The sequence below is a fragment of the Gossypium hirsutum genome, chromosome D12 (genome assembly GCF_007990345.1).
Source record: "Gossypium hirsutum isolate 1008001.06 chromosome D12, Gossypium_hirsutum_v2.1, whole genome shotgun sequence".
NCBI lineage: Eukaryota > Viridiplantae > Streptophyta > Magnoliopsida > Malvales > Malvaceae > Gossypium > Gossypium hirsutum.
This window is the reverse complement of record NC_053448.1, coordinates 58,367,107-58,383,591: the sequence shown is the minus strand read 5'-3', so window position 1 is coordinate 58,383,591 and position 16,485 is coordinate 58,367,107. Positions and strand designations below refer to the sequence as shown.

The 16,485-nt window shown below is 31.7% G+C and overlaps 2 protein-coding genes across 3 annotated transcripts; both read left to right on the top strand.

Moving 5' to 3' along the window:
• Positions 1-250: 250 nt before the first annotated feature.
• Positions 251-3,484, top strand: LOC107946997 (uncharacterized). Its single transcript, XM_016881515.2, has 3 exons — positions 251-1,464; positions 2,809-2,938; positions 3,009-3,484. Exons 1-3 carry the CDS (start codon positions 727-729, stop codon positions 3,389-3,391), a joined length of 1,251 nt encoding a protein of 416 aa, XP_016737004.2. The 5' UTR covers positions 251-726; the 3' UTR covers positions 3,392-3,484.
• A 6,236-nt stretch (positions 3,485-9,720) lies between these two features.
• On the top strand, positions 9,721-15,931 carry LOC107946995 (SPX domain-containing membrane protein At4g22990). 2 transcript variants are annotated; one of them, XM_016881513.2, is made up of 11 exons: positions 9,721-10,082; positions 10,779-10,837; positions 11,294-11,414; positions 12,103-12,414; positions 12,613-12,717; positions 12,823-13,277; positions 13,716-14,017; positions 14,242-14,423; positions 14,714-14,904; positions 15,028-15,161; positions 15,459-15,931. In XM_016881513.2, the coding sequence occupies exons 2-11, from the start codon at positions 10,785-10,787 to the stop codon at positions 15,695-15,697; spliced, it is 2,094 nt and encodes a 697-aa protein (XP_016737002.1). In that variant the 5' UTR covers positions 9,721-10,082; positions 10,779-10,784; the 3' UTR covers positions 15,698-15,931. The 2 variants fall into 2 exon arrangements, with proteins under 2 accessions (XP_016737002.1, XP_040963365.1); XM_041107431.1 differs by having other exon boundaries at positions 12,613-13,277.
• Positions 15,932-16,485: the final 554 nt, after the last annotated feature.

Sequence of the window (16,485 nt, the reverse complement as noted above, 5' to 3'; positions counted from 1 at the left end):
AATATGGGGCTACTCCATTTCTAATTATTTACTTTTGATTTTTCTAATCTTGTAGACACTCATTATCAGTACTACTGTATTATGATATGTTTAATTACTTTCTTTTTAAAAAAAAGCAATATTACCACAGGTAAAACATTGGCCTTTTAAGCAAGAAAGGTGTGGGCGTGCATGCAGCTGATTCTCTCCTAGCATGCATGGAAGATAACAGCACATCATTTTTAGATTCGTCAAAGGTCAACTACTGGTCTCTCACTCACACCACTCCAAAACAAACCAACACTTCCTTTCATTCTACCCGCCTCATTTACTGTCTAATAATTACAATAAAATTCAAAAACCCAAATATATGAACCATAATAACAACAAAAAACAAGAAGTCGGAGAAGAAGAGGCATCCAAGCTTCTCTAACTCCTAGAGATCTTCACTACCACCTCTCTCTCTCTCTCTCTCTCTCTCTCTCTCTCTCCCCTTCCCCCCTATAAACTCCTTTGTCTTCTCTTCTCTTCTTTGTGCAAAAAGCTGTTACTCTTTTCTGCTAAAACTTTTATATACTGATGATTCTCAGTCTTATTTTAAATGCTCTCTTATCCCCTTCACGATTCCATCATCATCATGACCACAGCTTCCAGTTGTAACAACTAACTACACACGCTCTCTCTCTCTCTCTCTCTTTTGAAACCCTGAAATTCTTTTGACCCTGTTTTCTTTTTCTTTTCATAAATATGGCTTTGATCAATTTTCCCACTGATCATATCAAGCTTAGGAAAACGCTTTCACTCGAGAAAAAATCATTGATGCTCAAAGATTACCTGAGAGACGATTTGGGTTCTTGCTCTTCTAGTGGTTTCAAATCGTTTCCACGTCGCCAGTGTTGCACCACCATCAGGTTTCTTCTGGAGGCCGACTTGAAGAAATCTAAACATAATTACTCAAGCGCTACGAAACGGCTTCTTAAAAGAAGTCGTTCGAAGCCGGGTTCGTCGACCACCATTTCAGCTCTGCAAAGAGCTTCAGAATCCGTACTTAAAGCCATCAAGCAGCTGCCTTTTCCGTTCACCAAGTCATCGCCACCTTCGTCATCGCAAAGCAACAGTTGCAGGAAGCTCTTCAAAAGAGGCTTTTGGAGAAAAAGTACTGACAAAGAAGATCACGGCGGTGGTGGTGGTGAGATCAAACGATGGAAATTGTTCAGCGAATTTCTTGAAGATAAAAATCAACCGTCTTATCAGAATACTATTCCCAGTTACAACACCGCCGACACTTGCTCTACTGTTAGGGTGTCTCCGAGCAGGAGCAATAACAGTTGGGCTGAAAGTGAATTTACAGCGAACAATTTACAGTCTTGGAGCGGTCACCCAGAGAGCTCGACTCAAAACGGCACCGTTTCAAGCAAAACGACTTCACCGGAGGAAAAAAATGTCAGCAATATGGCAGGCGTAACAGTCGCTGAGGATTCCAAGGTAAATGACAGAGAATAGCTTCCTTCAATATTTGTTTCCTAACATTAATTAGTCTATCGTCTGTCTGTCTGTTGGTGGCTTCTCTGCTTGGTTGTCTCCTTATAATCCATAGATATTTTATTTAATTTGTTAAGGGGATATGATGGGGAGTTTCAAGTTTGTTGAGGGGGTCGCAAATTGCATGGATTCCTCACGTGTAGCACGTGCGTAGTGATTTTTATTGTTACAACCTGAAAATTGGCCTACTTGTCATAATTGAGTTGATGTGCATTGGGATTATTATCAGGCGGGCTAAAAACACAAATTGTTTTTGATTAAATAGGTTAGCTCTTGGTTGAGTAGTTCGGGAGTTTGGTTAGAACAGAGAATTGGCACTTATATTAAAATTATTTTAAAGTTAAAATGGGTCGCATGTGGCATGTGGTGGATTGGCATGTCCAAGGATTATTCGGGCCCAGTTGGTTAGGTCTCATTTGTGCATTTCGAGTATTGAGTAAAATTCGAGTCTATTTTATCATATACTTTTAAATTATCCAAACTAATCTTGCTTTATGACCAAATTAAGTGTACCCCAACCTAACCCATCTAACCTTGAATAAAATTGAGTAACATCTTTTAAGAATAGTACCTAAACTAATCCCCTTCAGGAGTTTCAGTTTAGTATTGTTTTTAGGTTAAAAAGTCTTTTTAAGTAAAAGTTTAATTTTTTTATTTCTCCTTTTAGTTGAAAAAATTATTTTTACAAAGCTTTTTTTTGTCTTAAAAACATTTTTAAAAAGTTCAAAAACATCTTGCTTAGCAATGTTTTTATCTTAAAAGTATATTTTGTTCCAAAAATACTTCTGAGAAACAATGTTAAATTAAGCCTGAACCATGAGAATACATTAGGGATGAGTTTAAAGTATAGTAATAATTCATTTAGCAAGAATATATCACCCATTTAGATATTATTCAAATTCATTATCTTATGTTAATAAAAAAAATTTAGTAAAAAATTGAAGAAATTTTGATATCAAATCACTTCATTTTGATTTAGTGCATAGATATTTGATACACTCGTAGTGTTTATTTCTATAATCTTTTAAGTATGTGGGTGAATTGAATTATATGTTTAAATAAAAATGAAGTTAAATAAATTTAATTTTGTCGATGATATTATTACATTTATAATAATATAAAGAATATAAGTTTGAGTGTGCATTTGAGAGTTATGGATAGAAATAGGTATATTAAAAGTTTTTGTTACTTTCTCATGTTGGAATGGAATGGAATAAAGATTAAAGTTGGTTTGATTAATTGCTAGGCTAATACTCACTCAACTGATAATGGAATGAAATGAGACAGGAGGATTGGGCGCCAAACGAAGAAGGAAAGGAACAGTTTAGTCCAGTGTCTGTTCTAGATTGCCCTTTCGATGACGAAGAAGAAGAAGACAACGGCTCTACTTTCGAAGATCACTTGGCCCGTGTGGAAGGTACCTCTCCCTTTCTTACATATGAACATAATTTCCTATTAATTAACAATATTTGTGGGTTTGACAACAGTAACCAAACAAAAGCTGATGCAAAAGGTCATAAGGTTCGAGAGGCTGGCTCAGCTAGAGCCTGTGGAGTTGGACAAACGAATCGCAATGGCAGAGCTTGAAGATGAGTTCCCAAATGAATTGTTGGATGACTATTATAATAAACCAGAAACCAACCATCAGAAACTATTTAAGCTATTGAAACCCCAAATCCCATCCAACAGTTTCAGTTCATTGTCAGTGAATGCTAAAAGGGTTGTTATTGAAATGGGAACGGAAGATTTTGGGAAGAATGAGAATTGGATGAAGTTGACCCAAGGAAAGGAAGAGGTTGGATCAGCGGTTGAACTTGCGCTTTTCAGTTCGCTGTTGGATGACTTCTTAATTGATCTCCTTTCGCATTAATTTCTTCAATCATTTTATGTTTTGCGACTGGGGGTTTCTATTTTGTACATTATTTTTATGCTCTAATTCCAGTCTTAGCTGTTTCTACTCTAATTTTCTATTTTTATAATGTTTTTAGTTAATCCATGCTGATAATCCTATCAATTATTATCATTAAAGTGATGATATGATTTTTTTTTCTAATAGTTTAGGCATTTAATTGACATGGTTTTTTTAATACAATATAGAAGTGTTTATGGGTTGGTTTAGGTCGGGCTTAAGTATAATATTAACATATTTTATGCTTTTTAAAGCTCGGCCCAGCCCAAAATATGACCTTAAAATTTCGGCCGAATTGCCCATATTTGTAAAAAATTAGCCTAAGCTCATTTTAGGTCAACCCATATTATTTTTAATTTTTTTAAAAAAAATATTTATATTATGTTATTTAAGTATTCAATAATTTTGTATATTTTTTATATATTCATTCTAATATTATTTTAATGTTTACATTAGAGTAGTATCATATATTTAGTATAGATTTATTTTTTAACGTGTTCTAAATTACATAATATATAAAAATAAAATATTATAAAATATTATAAACTTAAAAATGGGCCAAGCTCAGGGCTTGAATGTTCAAGCCCAAGCCTGATCCATATTTTAAATGGTCTAATTTTTTTGCTGAAGTCCACTTTTCAGGCCTAATATTTTGACTCAAACCCTCCCAAATTTTAGATGAGCATTCAGGCCTGGGTGAGTAACTCAGCCCATGAATAGATTTAATACAATGCCTATTTTTACTCACAACCCTCTTAATCCCATAAGTTGAGAGAAAAACATGTTTAAATCTACGTCTTTATTATTATCGTAATAGTAACAATATATACCAACTGAGTTGATACTCATCCGGCACATATAAATTTATTATTGATTGAATATAATTAATTAGATTTTCATGTGACCCTAATTGTGTCACCAAATAAAATATATTATATATAATCACTTTAATAACAACTACTAACTACTAAGCTACACTGTAACTATGAGATTAAATCTCAAAATCAACACAGTGGAGAGACTAAAACAAGAATTACATCATTTTTCTTACAAATTGCAACGACGTGCATCCGATTTCACTACTGTTTTCCCGGGCAGTGCCTGCTAGAATATAATAATAATCTCATTGTCTTGATCATCGTAACGACATAAAATGGTAAGAGTTGGTGAAATAATTAAACCACAAGAACAGTCCCTTTCACTGAACCCACAACCTTAATTTGATCTTTGATGAAGACACAGACAATGACCCGAACAAACCCCATGGCTGCGGATCTAATGAAAAATTGGTCAAAAATTGTTAGGATTGAATGTCGGTCGACTCTAACATTAGAAACAAGTAAAACGTGAATGTCAGGAAATAGGCTTGAAGCCCGCCGATATTGAGTCTTTTGTTTTCTTCTGGTCAAAGCCTCATTGGAAGTTTATGGTTCTGATAAAATAAATGTATCACTGTCATTTCAATTACTCAATCATCATGTCGATTTAATGTTTTTATGTATTATTTATATTATTTAGATTAAAAAAAACCAAAATTAAAGATATTAACGGAGAACAAAAAAGAAATACTGGGAAATTGTTTGCCAGGTGGCAGAAAAATCAATGTTCACTACAGTAAACATTAACTGATCTCTTTTCTGAATGACAGCAAAGCAAATCACAGTTACCATGTATAATCTCAGCTGTAAAGCCAAATGCCATGTGATGTCACGTGGCACAAAGGGGTGAAGACCTTTTCGGTCTTTTAGAACAAAAATGAAATTAAAACGTTTAGATTCGGCTTTATAATGTTGTTTTACATAAGGTGTTTTCACATAGATTAAATTTTTTTGGATAAAATGTATTTACATAATATAAATAACCAAACAACCCTTATAAAAATTATGTTTCAAAAAGGACATGACCAAATAATAAAACAAAATTAAAACATCAAAATAAAACATATACATCTAAGTAAAACAAATAGTAGAGATAAATTTATTTTTTAATAAAGTCTAATATATGCTAAATTATTTAATTATGAATATTGAAATATAGATAAATTCGATCTTAAATCTAAAAACTTAATTCTTTTAAATGGATAAATTTAAATTGTGAGCGTTCGATCGAATCGAGTGAAAAAATTTTAAGTTAATCGAGTTCACGGGTCATATTTTATCATCCCAATTCAATTTGAATTTTTTTTGAATCGAGTAGAGTGAAATGAAATTTGAGTCAAGTCGAATCGAGTGAAATTGTTTAAGTTAAATTAAAAAAATTAAATATGTCAAATAAAAATATTTTTACAGTATAACTAATTCCATATTACAATACATAAATTTGAAACCATACATATTTTAAAAAAATCAAAGCAAAATAATAATAATAATAATAATAAGATACTTGCTATGATAAATTTGAATTGTTAATTAGGCCCCAAAATTATTGTAACACTCCCAACCTATATCCCTCGTTGGTACCAGGTTATAGAACATTACCGGAGTTTACAGATCAAACAGACAGAAATTTCAAACGTTTCATATCATCAAAACAAGTCATTAAAGCATCATTTTAATCCAATTTATAAACATATCAAATCCAAATCAATTTTGCCTAGTTCATGAGCACTTAAACATAGAATTAAATTCACATGCACCTATCTAGATTTAGTTCAATTTATCATGCCATAATATAGCTTCAATAACAAATACATATTTATATGTATAAAACCAACCAAAATTAAACGTATAACCTCATTTACAATCAAACCACAAAATAACTATTATTTAGACACCCTAGGTACATGCCGACACAAAGGATAAACATCACCACATTTGAGTTCAGGATCGTTGTTGGATGCTGAACCGGCAATTAAAAGTTAAGTACCTAACCTGCGCAAGGGAAACAAAATCGTACATGAGTAAAACTCAGTGGTATTTCTATAATCTGAATATTTAAAGACAATAAATTTCAAATATACAATTGAAATATAAACACGTATTAATATTTAATTATTACAACAACCATATCATATTTCATTTGTTTCACAAATATCTCAATTTTCATACTTGCTATATAAATAGCTTTTCACAATTTATTTCACATTTCATTATACAATTGCAATATCCATTCCATAGTCATTTCATGAGTATATAACTCATATATTCCATGTATTTACAACATATTTCACATTCTATTTTCAATTCATTGTTTCACTTCCATTTCTCACACCATACCATTTCAATATCAATTATAAAACTTTATTATTCATTTACCCCTATTAACACGACTCGGACTCGAACGGATACACGGATCCAACCAAAACACACTATTTTGGCACCCAGTGCCTCATCGGATAATTCGAAGTAATAAATTGACATCCAGTGTTTCATCGGTTAAACCGAAGTAAATTGGCACCTAGTGCCTCATCAAATTAATCCGAAGTAGTAAATTGACACCCAGTGTCTCATCAACTCGAAGTCGAAGAAATCTCTAAACTCTTCCAATCCTATGGCATGCCATCTATATCCGACTTAGCCCGATACAGTTAATAAGGTTTCAATTTCACATTTCAAAAACAACCAATAACCAATATCAATTTTTCACATAATCACATAAATTCAATTCAAATAAAATAATCAATACAATCATAATATATATATACTAATTCAATCAATTTCCATCAACTTTAATTCAATTCAACATCAAAATACCAAATACTCACCTCAATCACTTACCATAAGCGTTAAATCAAAATACAATAATTAATAACTAGATTTAGATTATAGAAATACAAACTAGAAATTCCGAGCTATTCCACGTCGGCTTTATCTTTCCCCTTTTCAATCAAGGATTCCGATGCAACGTTAGCTACGAAATTAAAACAATTAAAATTCATCAATACAACACAATTCAATTTCATATTGCATATTTCAATTTTTGCCCAATATTTGCCTAATTTTCAATTTAGCCCCTAAATATAGACTAACTTTATTTCTTTACATTTAATCTTATATTTTCTTTCAATTTTCACTTTAAACTAGATTTAACTCTCTAATTTCACTTAAATCCATAAATTTAAAAATTTTCACAATTTAGTCCCTATTACTCAAAATTTACAATTTGTTCTAAAATTTAATCCTTTTTCATTTCTAGCTTAAAAATCTATCAACTTAATTCCTAATACTAAAATTATTCAACATAGACAACACTTAAAAACTCAATAATTTCTAAATTTTTGACATGGGTTGGGTGGGATTTAACACCGAAATTCTAAAAACATAAATATTACAAAAAAAAGACTAAATTGACTAACTAATTGAACTTTGAAAATTGAAGTGCCTAATGCCGTGGCTTTCTTCATCCTTTCTTTCCTTTTTCTTTTCTTTCTTTCTTTCTTCTCATTTATTCTTTATTTTATCACTATAATATAATATAATATAATATAATATAATATAATATAATATAATATAATATAATATAATATAATATAATATAATAATTAAGGTATAATATTATAATATATATTTTAACTTTAAATTTTATAAATATCTACATCCTTATGCCGCTTCATTTAATGCTAATGGCATAATTTCTTATTTAGTCCCTTAATTTTTTCTTTAATCTTAATTTAACTTTCACCATATATACAATTTAGTCCTTATACCTAATTACTTTTAATTCAAGCAAATTCACCTAATCGAAATCTAATTAACTACACAACTAGCTTCATAAATATTTATTAAAAATATTTATGAGTTTGATTTACGGGAACGGAGTCCCGAGAATGCACTTTTTTTAATTTGATCCTTTTTAATTAATTAACTACTGAAACGTAAAAATTTCTTAACGAAACTTTAATACCACCTTAATGACATTCCGTAAATATTTATAAAAATATTTACGGTTTAGTTTATAAAAATAAGGTCCTGATACCTCATTTTCTAAATATTTATAAAAATATTTACGGTTTAGTTTATAAAAATAAGGTCCTAATACCTCATTTTTTAAAACCACTTGAACTTAATAAATCACTTATATAACATAAATTATCAAATAAAAAACCTTTTTAAAAATCATATTTGACTTGTAAATATTAAATAATAATATTTATGAACTTACTCATCGGATTTAGTGGCCCTGAAACCACTGTTTCCGGCACCACTAAAAAACGGGCTGTTACAATTATTATTTTAGAAAATTTTTAAAATCTTAACTTTTTATATATATTTTAGAATTTTTTATTTTTTTAAAATATAAAATTTGAAATTTTTATAAATAACTTGAATTTTGAAAATTATTTTGAATTTTTTTTTGTAATTTTTGTTGAGAAAGACTAATTTGCTTATTTTCAAAGTTGACAGGGACAAAAAAAGTATTTACACCAATTTGTTATTCGAATTGTGAAATTCAACTCGACTCGAGTTATTTAAGTTGAATCGAATAAAACGAATAACTCGAAATTCGAATTCTTTTTCAATTTTTTCAAATCGAATCAAATTTTGCTTATTCTAATGGATAACATGAATAACATGAATAACCCTTCAAAACCAATTATAATGATTTTATAATATATTTAATTTTATTCTTTTAAATAATATTATTGAAGATAATATAAAATATAATAGATTAAAATTTTAAATTGATTTCAAAATACTATTAAAATTGAATGAATTGATAAATTATTTACTATAATTATTTTAATTCTAATCAATATTTTTTCCCTTTACAAATGAAAAAATAAACAATAAATATAGTAGGAATAGTTTTAGTTTTACAAAAATTTGCAGTCCACGGTAATTTTGTTTTTTGTTTTTTTTTTTGCGTTGTAAAATACTTGCTTAATGTAGCTGTATAATCATTCACTCGAGCAGTTTTTGTAGTAAGGAAATGTGTCCCGTATATCTTTATAAAAGTAAGATATACGATGTTGAATTGACTTTTATTTTATTTATTTTAAAAATAGATAATTAATCTCTATAAATTATGTTAAAGAGTAAAAAAAATTTTGTTATTTATTTTTATTGTTAAAAATTGACATGATGGATTAAATAATTCAATTGACCAATTTTTTATAATAAAAATAAATAAAATTTTAAAAAATTAATTAATTTTTTAATTTATCATAAATTTATGAGAAGCCAACCCGTTTAGTGTGGATAATATGTTAATAGTGTTGTCGTTAGATGTGAGATCTAAGTTTCAACATGTGAAACAAAATCCATGTAAGACATAAGACATTCCCTCTCTCTCCAGTCCCCACCAATAACAATATATAAATAAAATCAAATAAGCTCAAAAATTCTTGTTCTTCACCAACGCGGGTTAGATAACCTTTGGATCAGGGAAAAAAACTAATACATATTAAAAAGGATTTATTTTCCTATTTAAAATTTAAACGGAATTTAATGTGTTCCTAATGTCATCCCTTTAATTACACAAATTAGTTTGTCAAAATCCACATGATTTGATAGAAAAAACATCGGCTTTTCGAAATTATAAAATAAAAAAAAACCCTCTCTGTTTGTTATTCATCTCTCTCCTCCGACTCCTCTATCGATCTATATCTCCATTATTTTCCTTCTTAAATTGCGTTTTTCCTTTTCTGTTTCTTATTTTTTTTTGTGTAGTTCTTCTTCGTTGATGGTAAATCGTTTTTGATTTGTTTTATCAGGTAATGCTTTTCTTTCTTATTTTTCTTGTTAATTTCCGTCTTTTTTTTCTAGCTCTGTTTGGTTGCTTAGAAAACAACCAATATAACACAAGATTAAAAAACAATTGAAACAAAGTAAGATTTATTCTCTCCTTTTATTCAGTTTCGCATCATTGCATTTCGTCACCATACAATTTTGAATTTTTAAGATTTCGTCTTTGTTTTTCTTGAGGTTTCTTGGTAACCAACCAGTAATCATTAGGAATCTCTAGAATTTGCAACCGTTGTAATTTCACTCAATGATTTTAACATTGGCATTAACATGTATACTTTTGTTAACTGTTGCATTTAGAAAACTCGCTGTTTCAACTCAGTGATGATAAAGTTGCCTTTAGGTAAATTGATTAACATTTTGTCTTTTAGTCAGCAATAAGTAATAACCAGAAACAAATGATTTCAATGACCAATTCAATTAGGGTGGCTTTTCCGTTCTTGTTTGACACAGTGATAGTTCAAATATATTCTGTTCTCTGATACGTAACCGAAATTTCTATTTGATTATGGAAGCTAGTTCATATGTAAATGTCGCTTTAATCTGTCTTGCTTCTAGTTTCAAACTTTTTCTCCAGTTGTCTACTTTATAATGCTAAGGATGCTTAGTTTTATAATTTTTTCTTGCAGCATTCTGTTAATATAATTTACTTCATTTATTTGCAGAGAGATATGGTTGCCTTTGGGAAGAAGTTGAAGGCAAGACAAATTCAGGAATGGCAAGCGTATGTTTGATATATTCTTGTTATTTTTTGTGTATTGCTCTTAGACCATTTCCTATGTATTTTTTTGTTCAAAATTTCTGTATTATTTTTTGCTATGGTTTCCTATGTTTGATATAATATTTTTGCTCTTAGACAAATTCATTCTGTACTTTTTTTTGTTCAAAAATTTTCTTCTGTATTAACACTATGCTTTTTGCTTGTGCAACATGCTGCTAGTTTTTTCGACAGAAAAAAAAGAACATGGTGCTAGTTGTAATTTAATATATCTTATTATGACATCTTTCAATGTGGTTACAACTATCATTACCTTCTCTGATAGTTGACGGTGCTTGGTTTGCTACTGTCAGTCTTATGTGAGCATGAAATATTTACATGTGGTAGTTTTGCATGTTAACAAACTTGAATGTTTTTAGCAGCGAGGCAAGATCATATGGTCATATTTTAATTCTTCTTCAGGTATTACATAAACTACAAGTTAATGAAGAAGAAAGTCAAACAGTATGCTCATCAAATTGAAGTTGGGACACTAGAACGTCGACATGTTCTCAAAGACTTCTCAAGAATGCTGGATAATCAGGTATGTTGAGAAATGAACTTTAGAGTATCCTCATGTACTTATTCATGGAATACAGAGACCAAAAGCTTGAATAGCATGGTCTCCATTATAAACATACTGGTATTATGTTTTTGGTCCTTTTGAAATTTGTTTTCATTCTCCTTATCCTAAGTTAAGATTTTCTTTAGCGTCACTCCTTTTCCCATTATTATTTTTTCACATTTATGGATTGTTAAGGGGAAAAGAGTAGGAACAAAATCATGGGGGTAGAATATAAATACGTTTATTGGAGTTTCTTTAATTTATCCTTTATTCTATCTATTGTGTTTTTCTTGCTGGCTGTGTCGCATTTTAATGCCTCTTTTAGCTGGTAAAAATTTCTTTAAAATGCTCTATCGGAGCAATGAGATATGTCATGACTCTGTGGAAGTAGAATGCCCTCATATAAAGATTTAGTTTTAAAAGAAAGTTTGCAAATGATCATAAATTAATGTTAGTCTTTACTAGATTTAGGCACATTTTACCACTTCAATAAACCTTGTTGTTTAAGAACATTTTGTTGTTTTCATAGTTGTTTTTTACATCTTACTTGCCCACTCCCTGGTCAATGCGGGTACAGTAAGACTTCTTGCGCAGCTCACTACTATGAGAGAGCATTATGAAAAATGTCTTTCTCAGGGTTGAATCTGATGTTTTTCATACTTTACAGATTGAGAAGATTGTCCTTTTTCTACTGGAGCAACAAGGCCTACTCGCAAGCAAGTTAGCAAAGCTTAGAGAACAGCATGATACTCTTGAGCAGCAGCCAGAAATATCCCAAATAACTGAATTAAGAGAAGGTTATAGAGTAGTGGGATACGATCTTTTGAAGCTTCTCTATTTTGTTGAAATGAATGCTATTGGTCTACGAAAGATATTGAAAAAGTTCGATAAACGCTTTCGCTATAGATTCACTGATTACTATGTCAAAAGTCGTGCTAATCATCCTTACTCTCAGCTGCAGCAAGTGTTCAAGCATGTGGTAATGTGTCAAACTCAGATATGCTTTGCCTTTCTTTTAGTGGGTTCTATTTCTATCTTTAATTATGCTTGTAAATGGGGCTTTAATATCCAGGTCTTGTTCATTTCTAGATGAGATTGTGAATACGTAAAAGCAGGGTATGCAAAAGTAGTTCTAGCCAGTACCCGTAAGCTTATTTTCCAGTTGTATAATTTGCAGGGTTTAGGTGCTGTTGTTGGAGCAGTATCTCGTAATCTTCATGAACTTCAGGACTGTCAAGGAAGCTACTTATCAATCTATGATCCGCCTGCCCTTCCTCTCCAGGTTTCTCCTATACATACTTGTGATCATTTTTCATCTGACTTTTCTTCCAAATTGTTGTACGATAATAAGGATATGGTTATGCTATTTTACTTGGATCATCTGCAGGATCCCGTGGTCGATTCAATAAAAGCGGCTGTGGATAGGTTAACTCACTCAACAAACTTCCTAAACTTTATGGCACAACATGCTCTGATCATGCAAGAAGAGCTACCTGCTCCCGCTGAGGAACAAATTGATGAAGAGAGATACCATTATGTGTCACTCCTCTTGAACTTAGCCAACACATTCCTTTATATGGTCAATACATATATTATTGTCCCTACTGCAGATAACTACTCCATGAGCCTTGGAGCTGCTGCAACAGTTTGTGGTATTGTTATTGGGGCAATGGCTGTTGCACAGGTGTTTTCTTCAGTGTACTTTAGTGCATGGTCTAACAGATCATACTTCAGACCTCTTGTATTTAGCAGTATTGTCCTTTTTGTGGGAAATGCTATGTATGCATTGGCTTATGATCTGAACTCATTAACAATGCTTCTACTGGGTCGGCTTTTTTGTGGGTAAGTGATCTTCTTTTCATTCTTTTCTTACTGTCACAGCTCATAGTACCTGAGTGATTGAGGCAGCATGGTCGGTTTTGTTCTTTTGGGTACTTTGCCAACACACCATATGGCTGTTAGTGGTATTGTCATTGTTGAGACATAATGAAAGCTCGCTATAGTCGGTGTTGGCTGAAGTACGGTATAACCTCTTAGTGAATAATGTCTCTATGCTAGCCATTCCGAAATTCCTCGTATTGGATCAGTTATTATTTTTATTATATGTATGGCAAACCTGAGCTTATTGGTATTATAAGTAGGGATAGGATTGGAGATTAAATATGGTTTTAGGACCCAAATTGAACTTACCAATGAATATTATGTTTTAAGAGACTAGTAGCTATGTTTCTTTTTTACTTTTACCATGTAGCTTTAAAAAATTAATCTTTGTCATTGCAGATTCGGTTCTGCTAGAGCTGTTAACCGCCGGTATATCAGTGATTGTGTACCCCTAAAAATCCGAATGCAGGCATCTGCTGGATTTGTTAGTGCCAGTGCTTTGGGAATGGCATGTGGTCCTGCTCTTGCTGGCATACTTCAGATAAATTTCAAGATTTACAAATTGACATTTAATGCAATGACTTTGCCGGGATGGGTTATGGCTGTTGCTTGGCTTGTATATCTGATATGGTTGTGGTTCTCATTTAAAGAACCATCTCGTGATGTTGAAGAGAACAATTCTCCTCATGCATCGGATTCTGGTTTGTTTTCTTATATCAATCATCTTTTGGCTTGATAGGGTTATGCTATTATGTTTTTATTACCTGATCAAAAGGTGTTTCCATCTGTTTAAATTAAAACCCAATAATTGGTTTTGGAGCTCTACCTTTTAAATTTTTCCACTGAGATTGTTTTATTTGGTAACTTGGCATCTTATGCAATGCATTAAAATTATTGACATGCATGTTTCACCATGTAAATACAGAAACGGCTGAAAAGAATACACTTGAGAAAGGTCTGAAACAACCATTGCTGATTACTTCAGAAGAGCAGCAAGAAGATGATGAAGATGCAGAGGCTGATGGAAGTGAAGAAGTCTCTCAGGAATCTCGTCGACCAGCTACATCAATTGCATCAGCTTATAGACTACTTACACCCTCAGTCAAGGTATATGGTTTAATCAAATGCTGGCTTGAGTTTCAAAAGTTCTACCGATTAATTGAGTGTGCATGTTAAGCCATTTGCAATATGAAAGTAGTAAGCATGCTTAAATGAGGAAAAGTAGACATGTAAGATGTTTACGTTTATCAACTTGTTGTAGTTGTGTATAAGTTTAGCCAAAGAAAATGAGCTTAGTTGTTTCGAAATTTTAAGAATAGATCTAATACATAACTACATAGCTTAATTATTTACAATATTTGAATGTTCTCTGACCTGAGTTCTAATAATATCATCAGGTTCAGTTGCTGATATATTTCATGCTCAAGTATGCAATGGAAATTTTACTCTCGGAGTCTAGTGTCGTCACTACATACTACTTCAGCTGGTCGACAAGCACAGTTGCTGTATTTCTTGCGTGTCTTGGCTTAACAGTTCTTCCAGTAAACATTGTTGTTGGGAGCTACATTAGCAACATGTTTGAAGACAGGTATTTTTAAAAAGCCCGTGCTCTTTCAATTTATTTATTTAACATAACTTGGTATTCATATTTTTGTCGATCTTGAGCTCTAGAATTGTTTGTCTAATATCCATTTTCATTGGTTTATTGTAGGCAAATTTTGTTGGCATCTGAAATTATGGTTTGCGTAGGCATACTGCTAAGCTTCCATGTAATAATACCATACTCCGTACCCCAGTATGTATGTTCAGGGCTCATCATGTTTGTTTCTGCTGAAGTACTTGAAGGTAGGTATTATTTTTGTTGTTTTATGTATGACATGGCATGATGTTGGCATATTTGAAATGCTGCTCCGTCATAGCTGTATCTCAAGTTGAAGCGAATTATTTATTAGAACCGAAGATTAAGCCATCCTAAACTAGCGTGCCTCTCCTCTTTACATGAAAAATTGGGAACGTCTGTTTAGTTACATTTCACCCTTTTGTTCGAAGGAAACAGTCTGTTCATATTCACACTAGAATACAGCCGAGTGTGTCTTTTGTTGAATGGGGCTTTGTTGTTCAAAATTTTCTTGACCTTTGCAGGTGTCAACTTGTCACTGCTATCTCGGGTTATGTCATCTAGGCTGTCACGTGGAACCTACAATGGGGGACTACTTTCGACAGAAGCTGGGACTATTGCTCGAGTGATTGCAGATGCCACAATAACAATGGCTGGCTTCTTAGGTCAGAGTCAGCTTTTGAATATCACTCTACTTCCTTCACTACTGATATGCGTCATCTCTATTGCTGCTACATGCTTTACCTACAACTCTCTGTATTGATCGATTCTATAACAATAAGAAGAAAAATCAGTATCTCCTTCACAATTCAATCATGATCCTTTACAGGTTTTACCTGTTCAAAATTTGTTTTCATCATCATCATTATTATTATATCTTATCAATGCTGTGTATTGTGACTCACTCAGGGCATTGATTATCTTTGTAATTGTAGCTTTGATAAAATTTTGAATCCATTCAATTGAGGGCTCAAATAGAGCCGAAAAGTTCCAGATCTATAGAATGCTTCCACTTCTTTTGCTTATAGTTTATTTTTATCCCGGCACGATAGATGAACGTTACATATAGGTATGTGTACAAAACCAATATGTTCAAATTTTCTTCTAGATTTTTCCAAATGTTTTAAGTATCATATATCTTCTGTATCCACATCATCTGTTTCTGGAGCATATAAATGATCTCAAATATAGTCTCATTCTTTAATAGTTTATTACTTAAATTAGTGACTTAAAACCTCAAGTACTAGTAATGATGTTGGTGAGATTTGGGTAGAAAGTAGCATGTAGCTATAGCATTATGCGGTTATTTTTAATTAGCTCCCATTTAACTCTAGCTGGGATTTAATTAGTTACGGCTCAAATGGTCATATATATATATTTTGTTTGAAATTTCGGTACCACTTTACAGACTACAAATAACTAATCTTAGTAGCAGTGACTAAGCCTACATAAATACCAATTAAAATGCTACCTCATCCTCATGCATTATTCACTTGATGAATAAATTATTGCACAAGCGCTTAAGGCTCCTTCGGTCCATTGCCTCAACTA

Excerpts from the sequence above, each read along its gene's own strand:
- LOC107946997 (XM_016881515.2), top strand. The coding sequence starts at position 727 with ATGGCTTTGATCAATTTTCCCACTGATCATATCAAGCTTAGGAAAACG. Across the intron at positions 1,465-2,808 it reads CAGTCGCTGAGGATTCCAAG|GAGGATTGGGCGCCAAACGA; the intron begins GTAAATGACAGA and ends GAAATGAGACAG. Across the intron at positions 2,939-3,008 it reads TCACTTGGCCCGTGTGGAAG|TAACCAAACAAAAGCTGATG; the intron begins GTACCTCTCCCT and ends GTTTGACAACAG.
- LOC107946995 (XM_041107431.1), top strand. The coding sequence starts at position 10,785 with ATGGTTGCCTTTGGGAAGAAGTTGAAGGCAAGACAAATTCAGGAATGG. Across the intron at positions 11,415-12,102 it reads CAAGAATGCTGGATAATCAG|ATTGAGAAGATTGTCCTTTT; the intron begins GTATGTTGAGAA and ends CATACTTTACAG. Across the intron at positions 14,424-14,713 it reads TACTTACACCCTCAGTCAAG|GTTCAGTTGCTGATATATTT; the intron begins GTATATGGTTTA and ends TAATATCATCAG.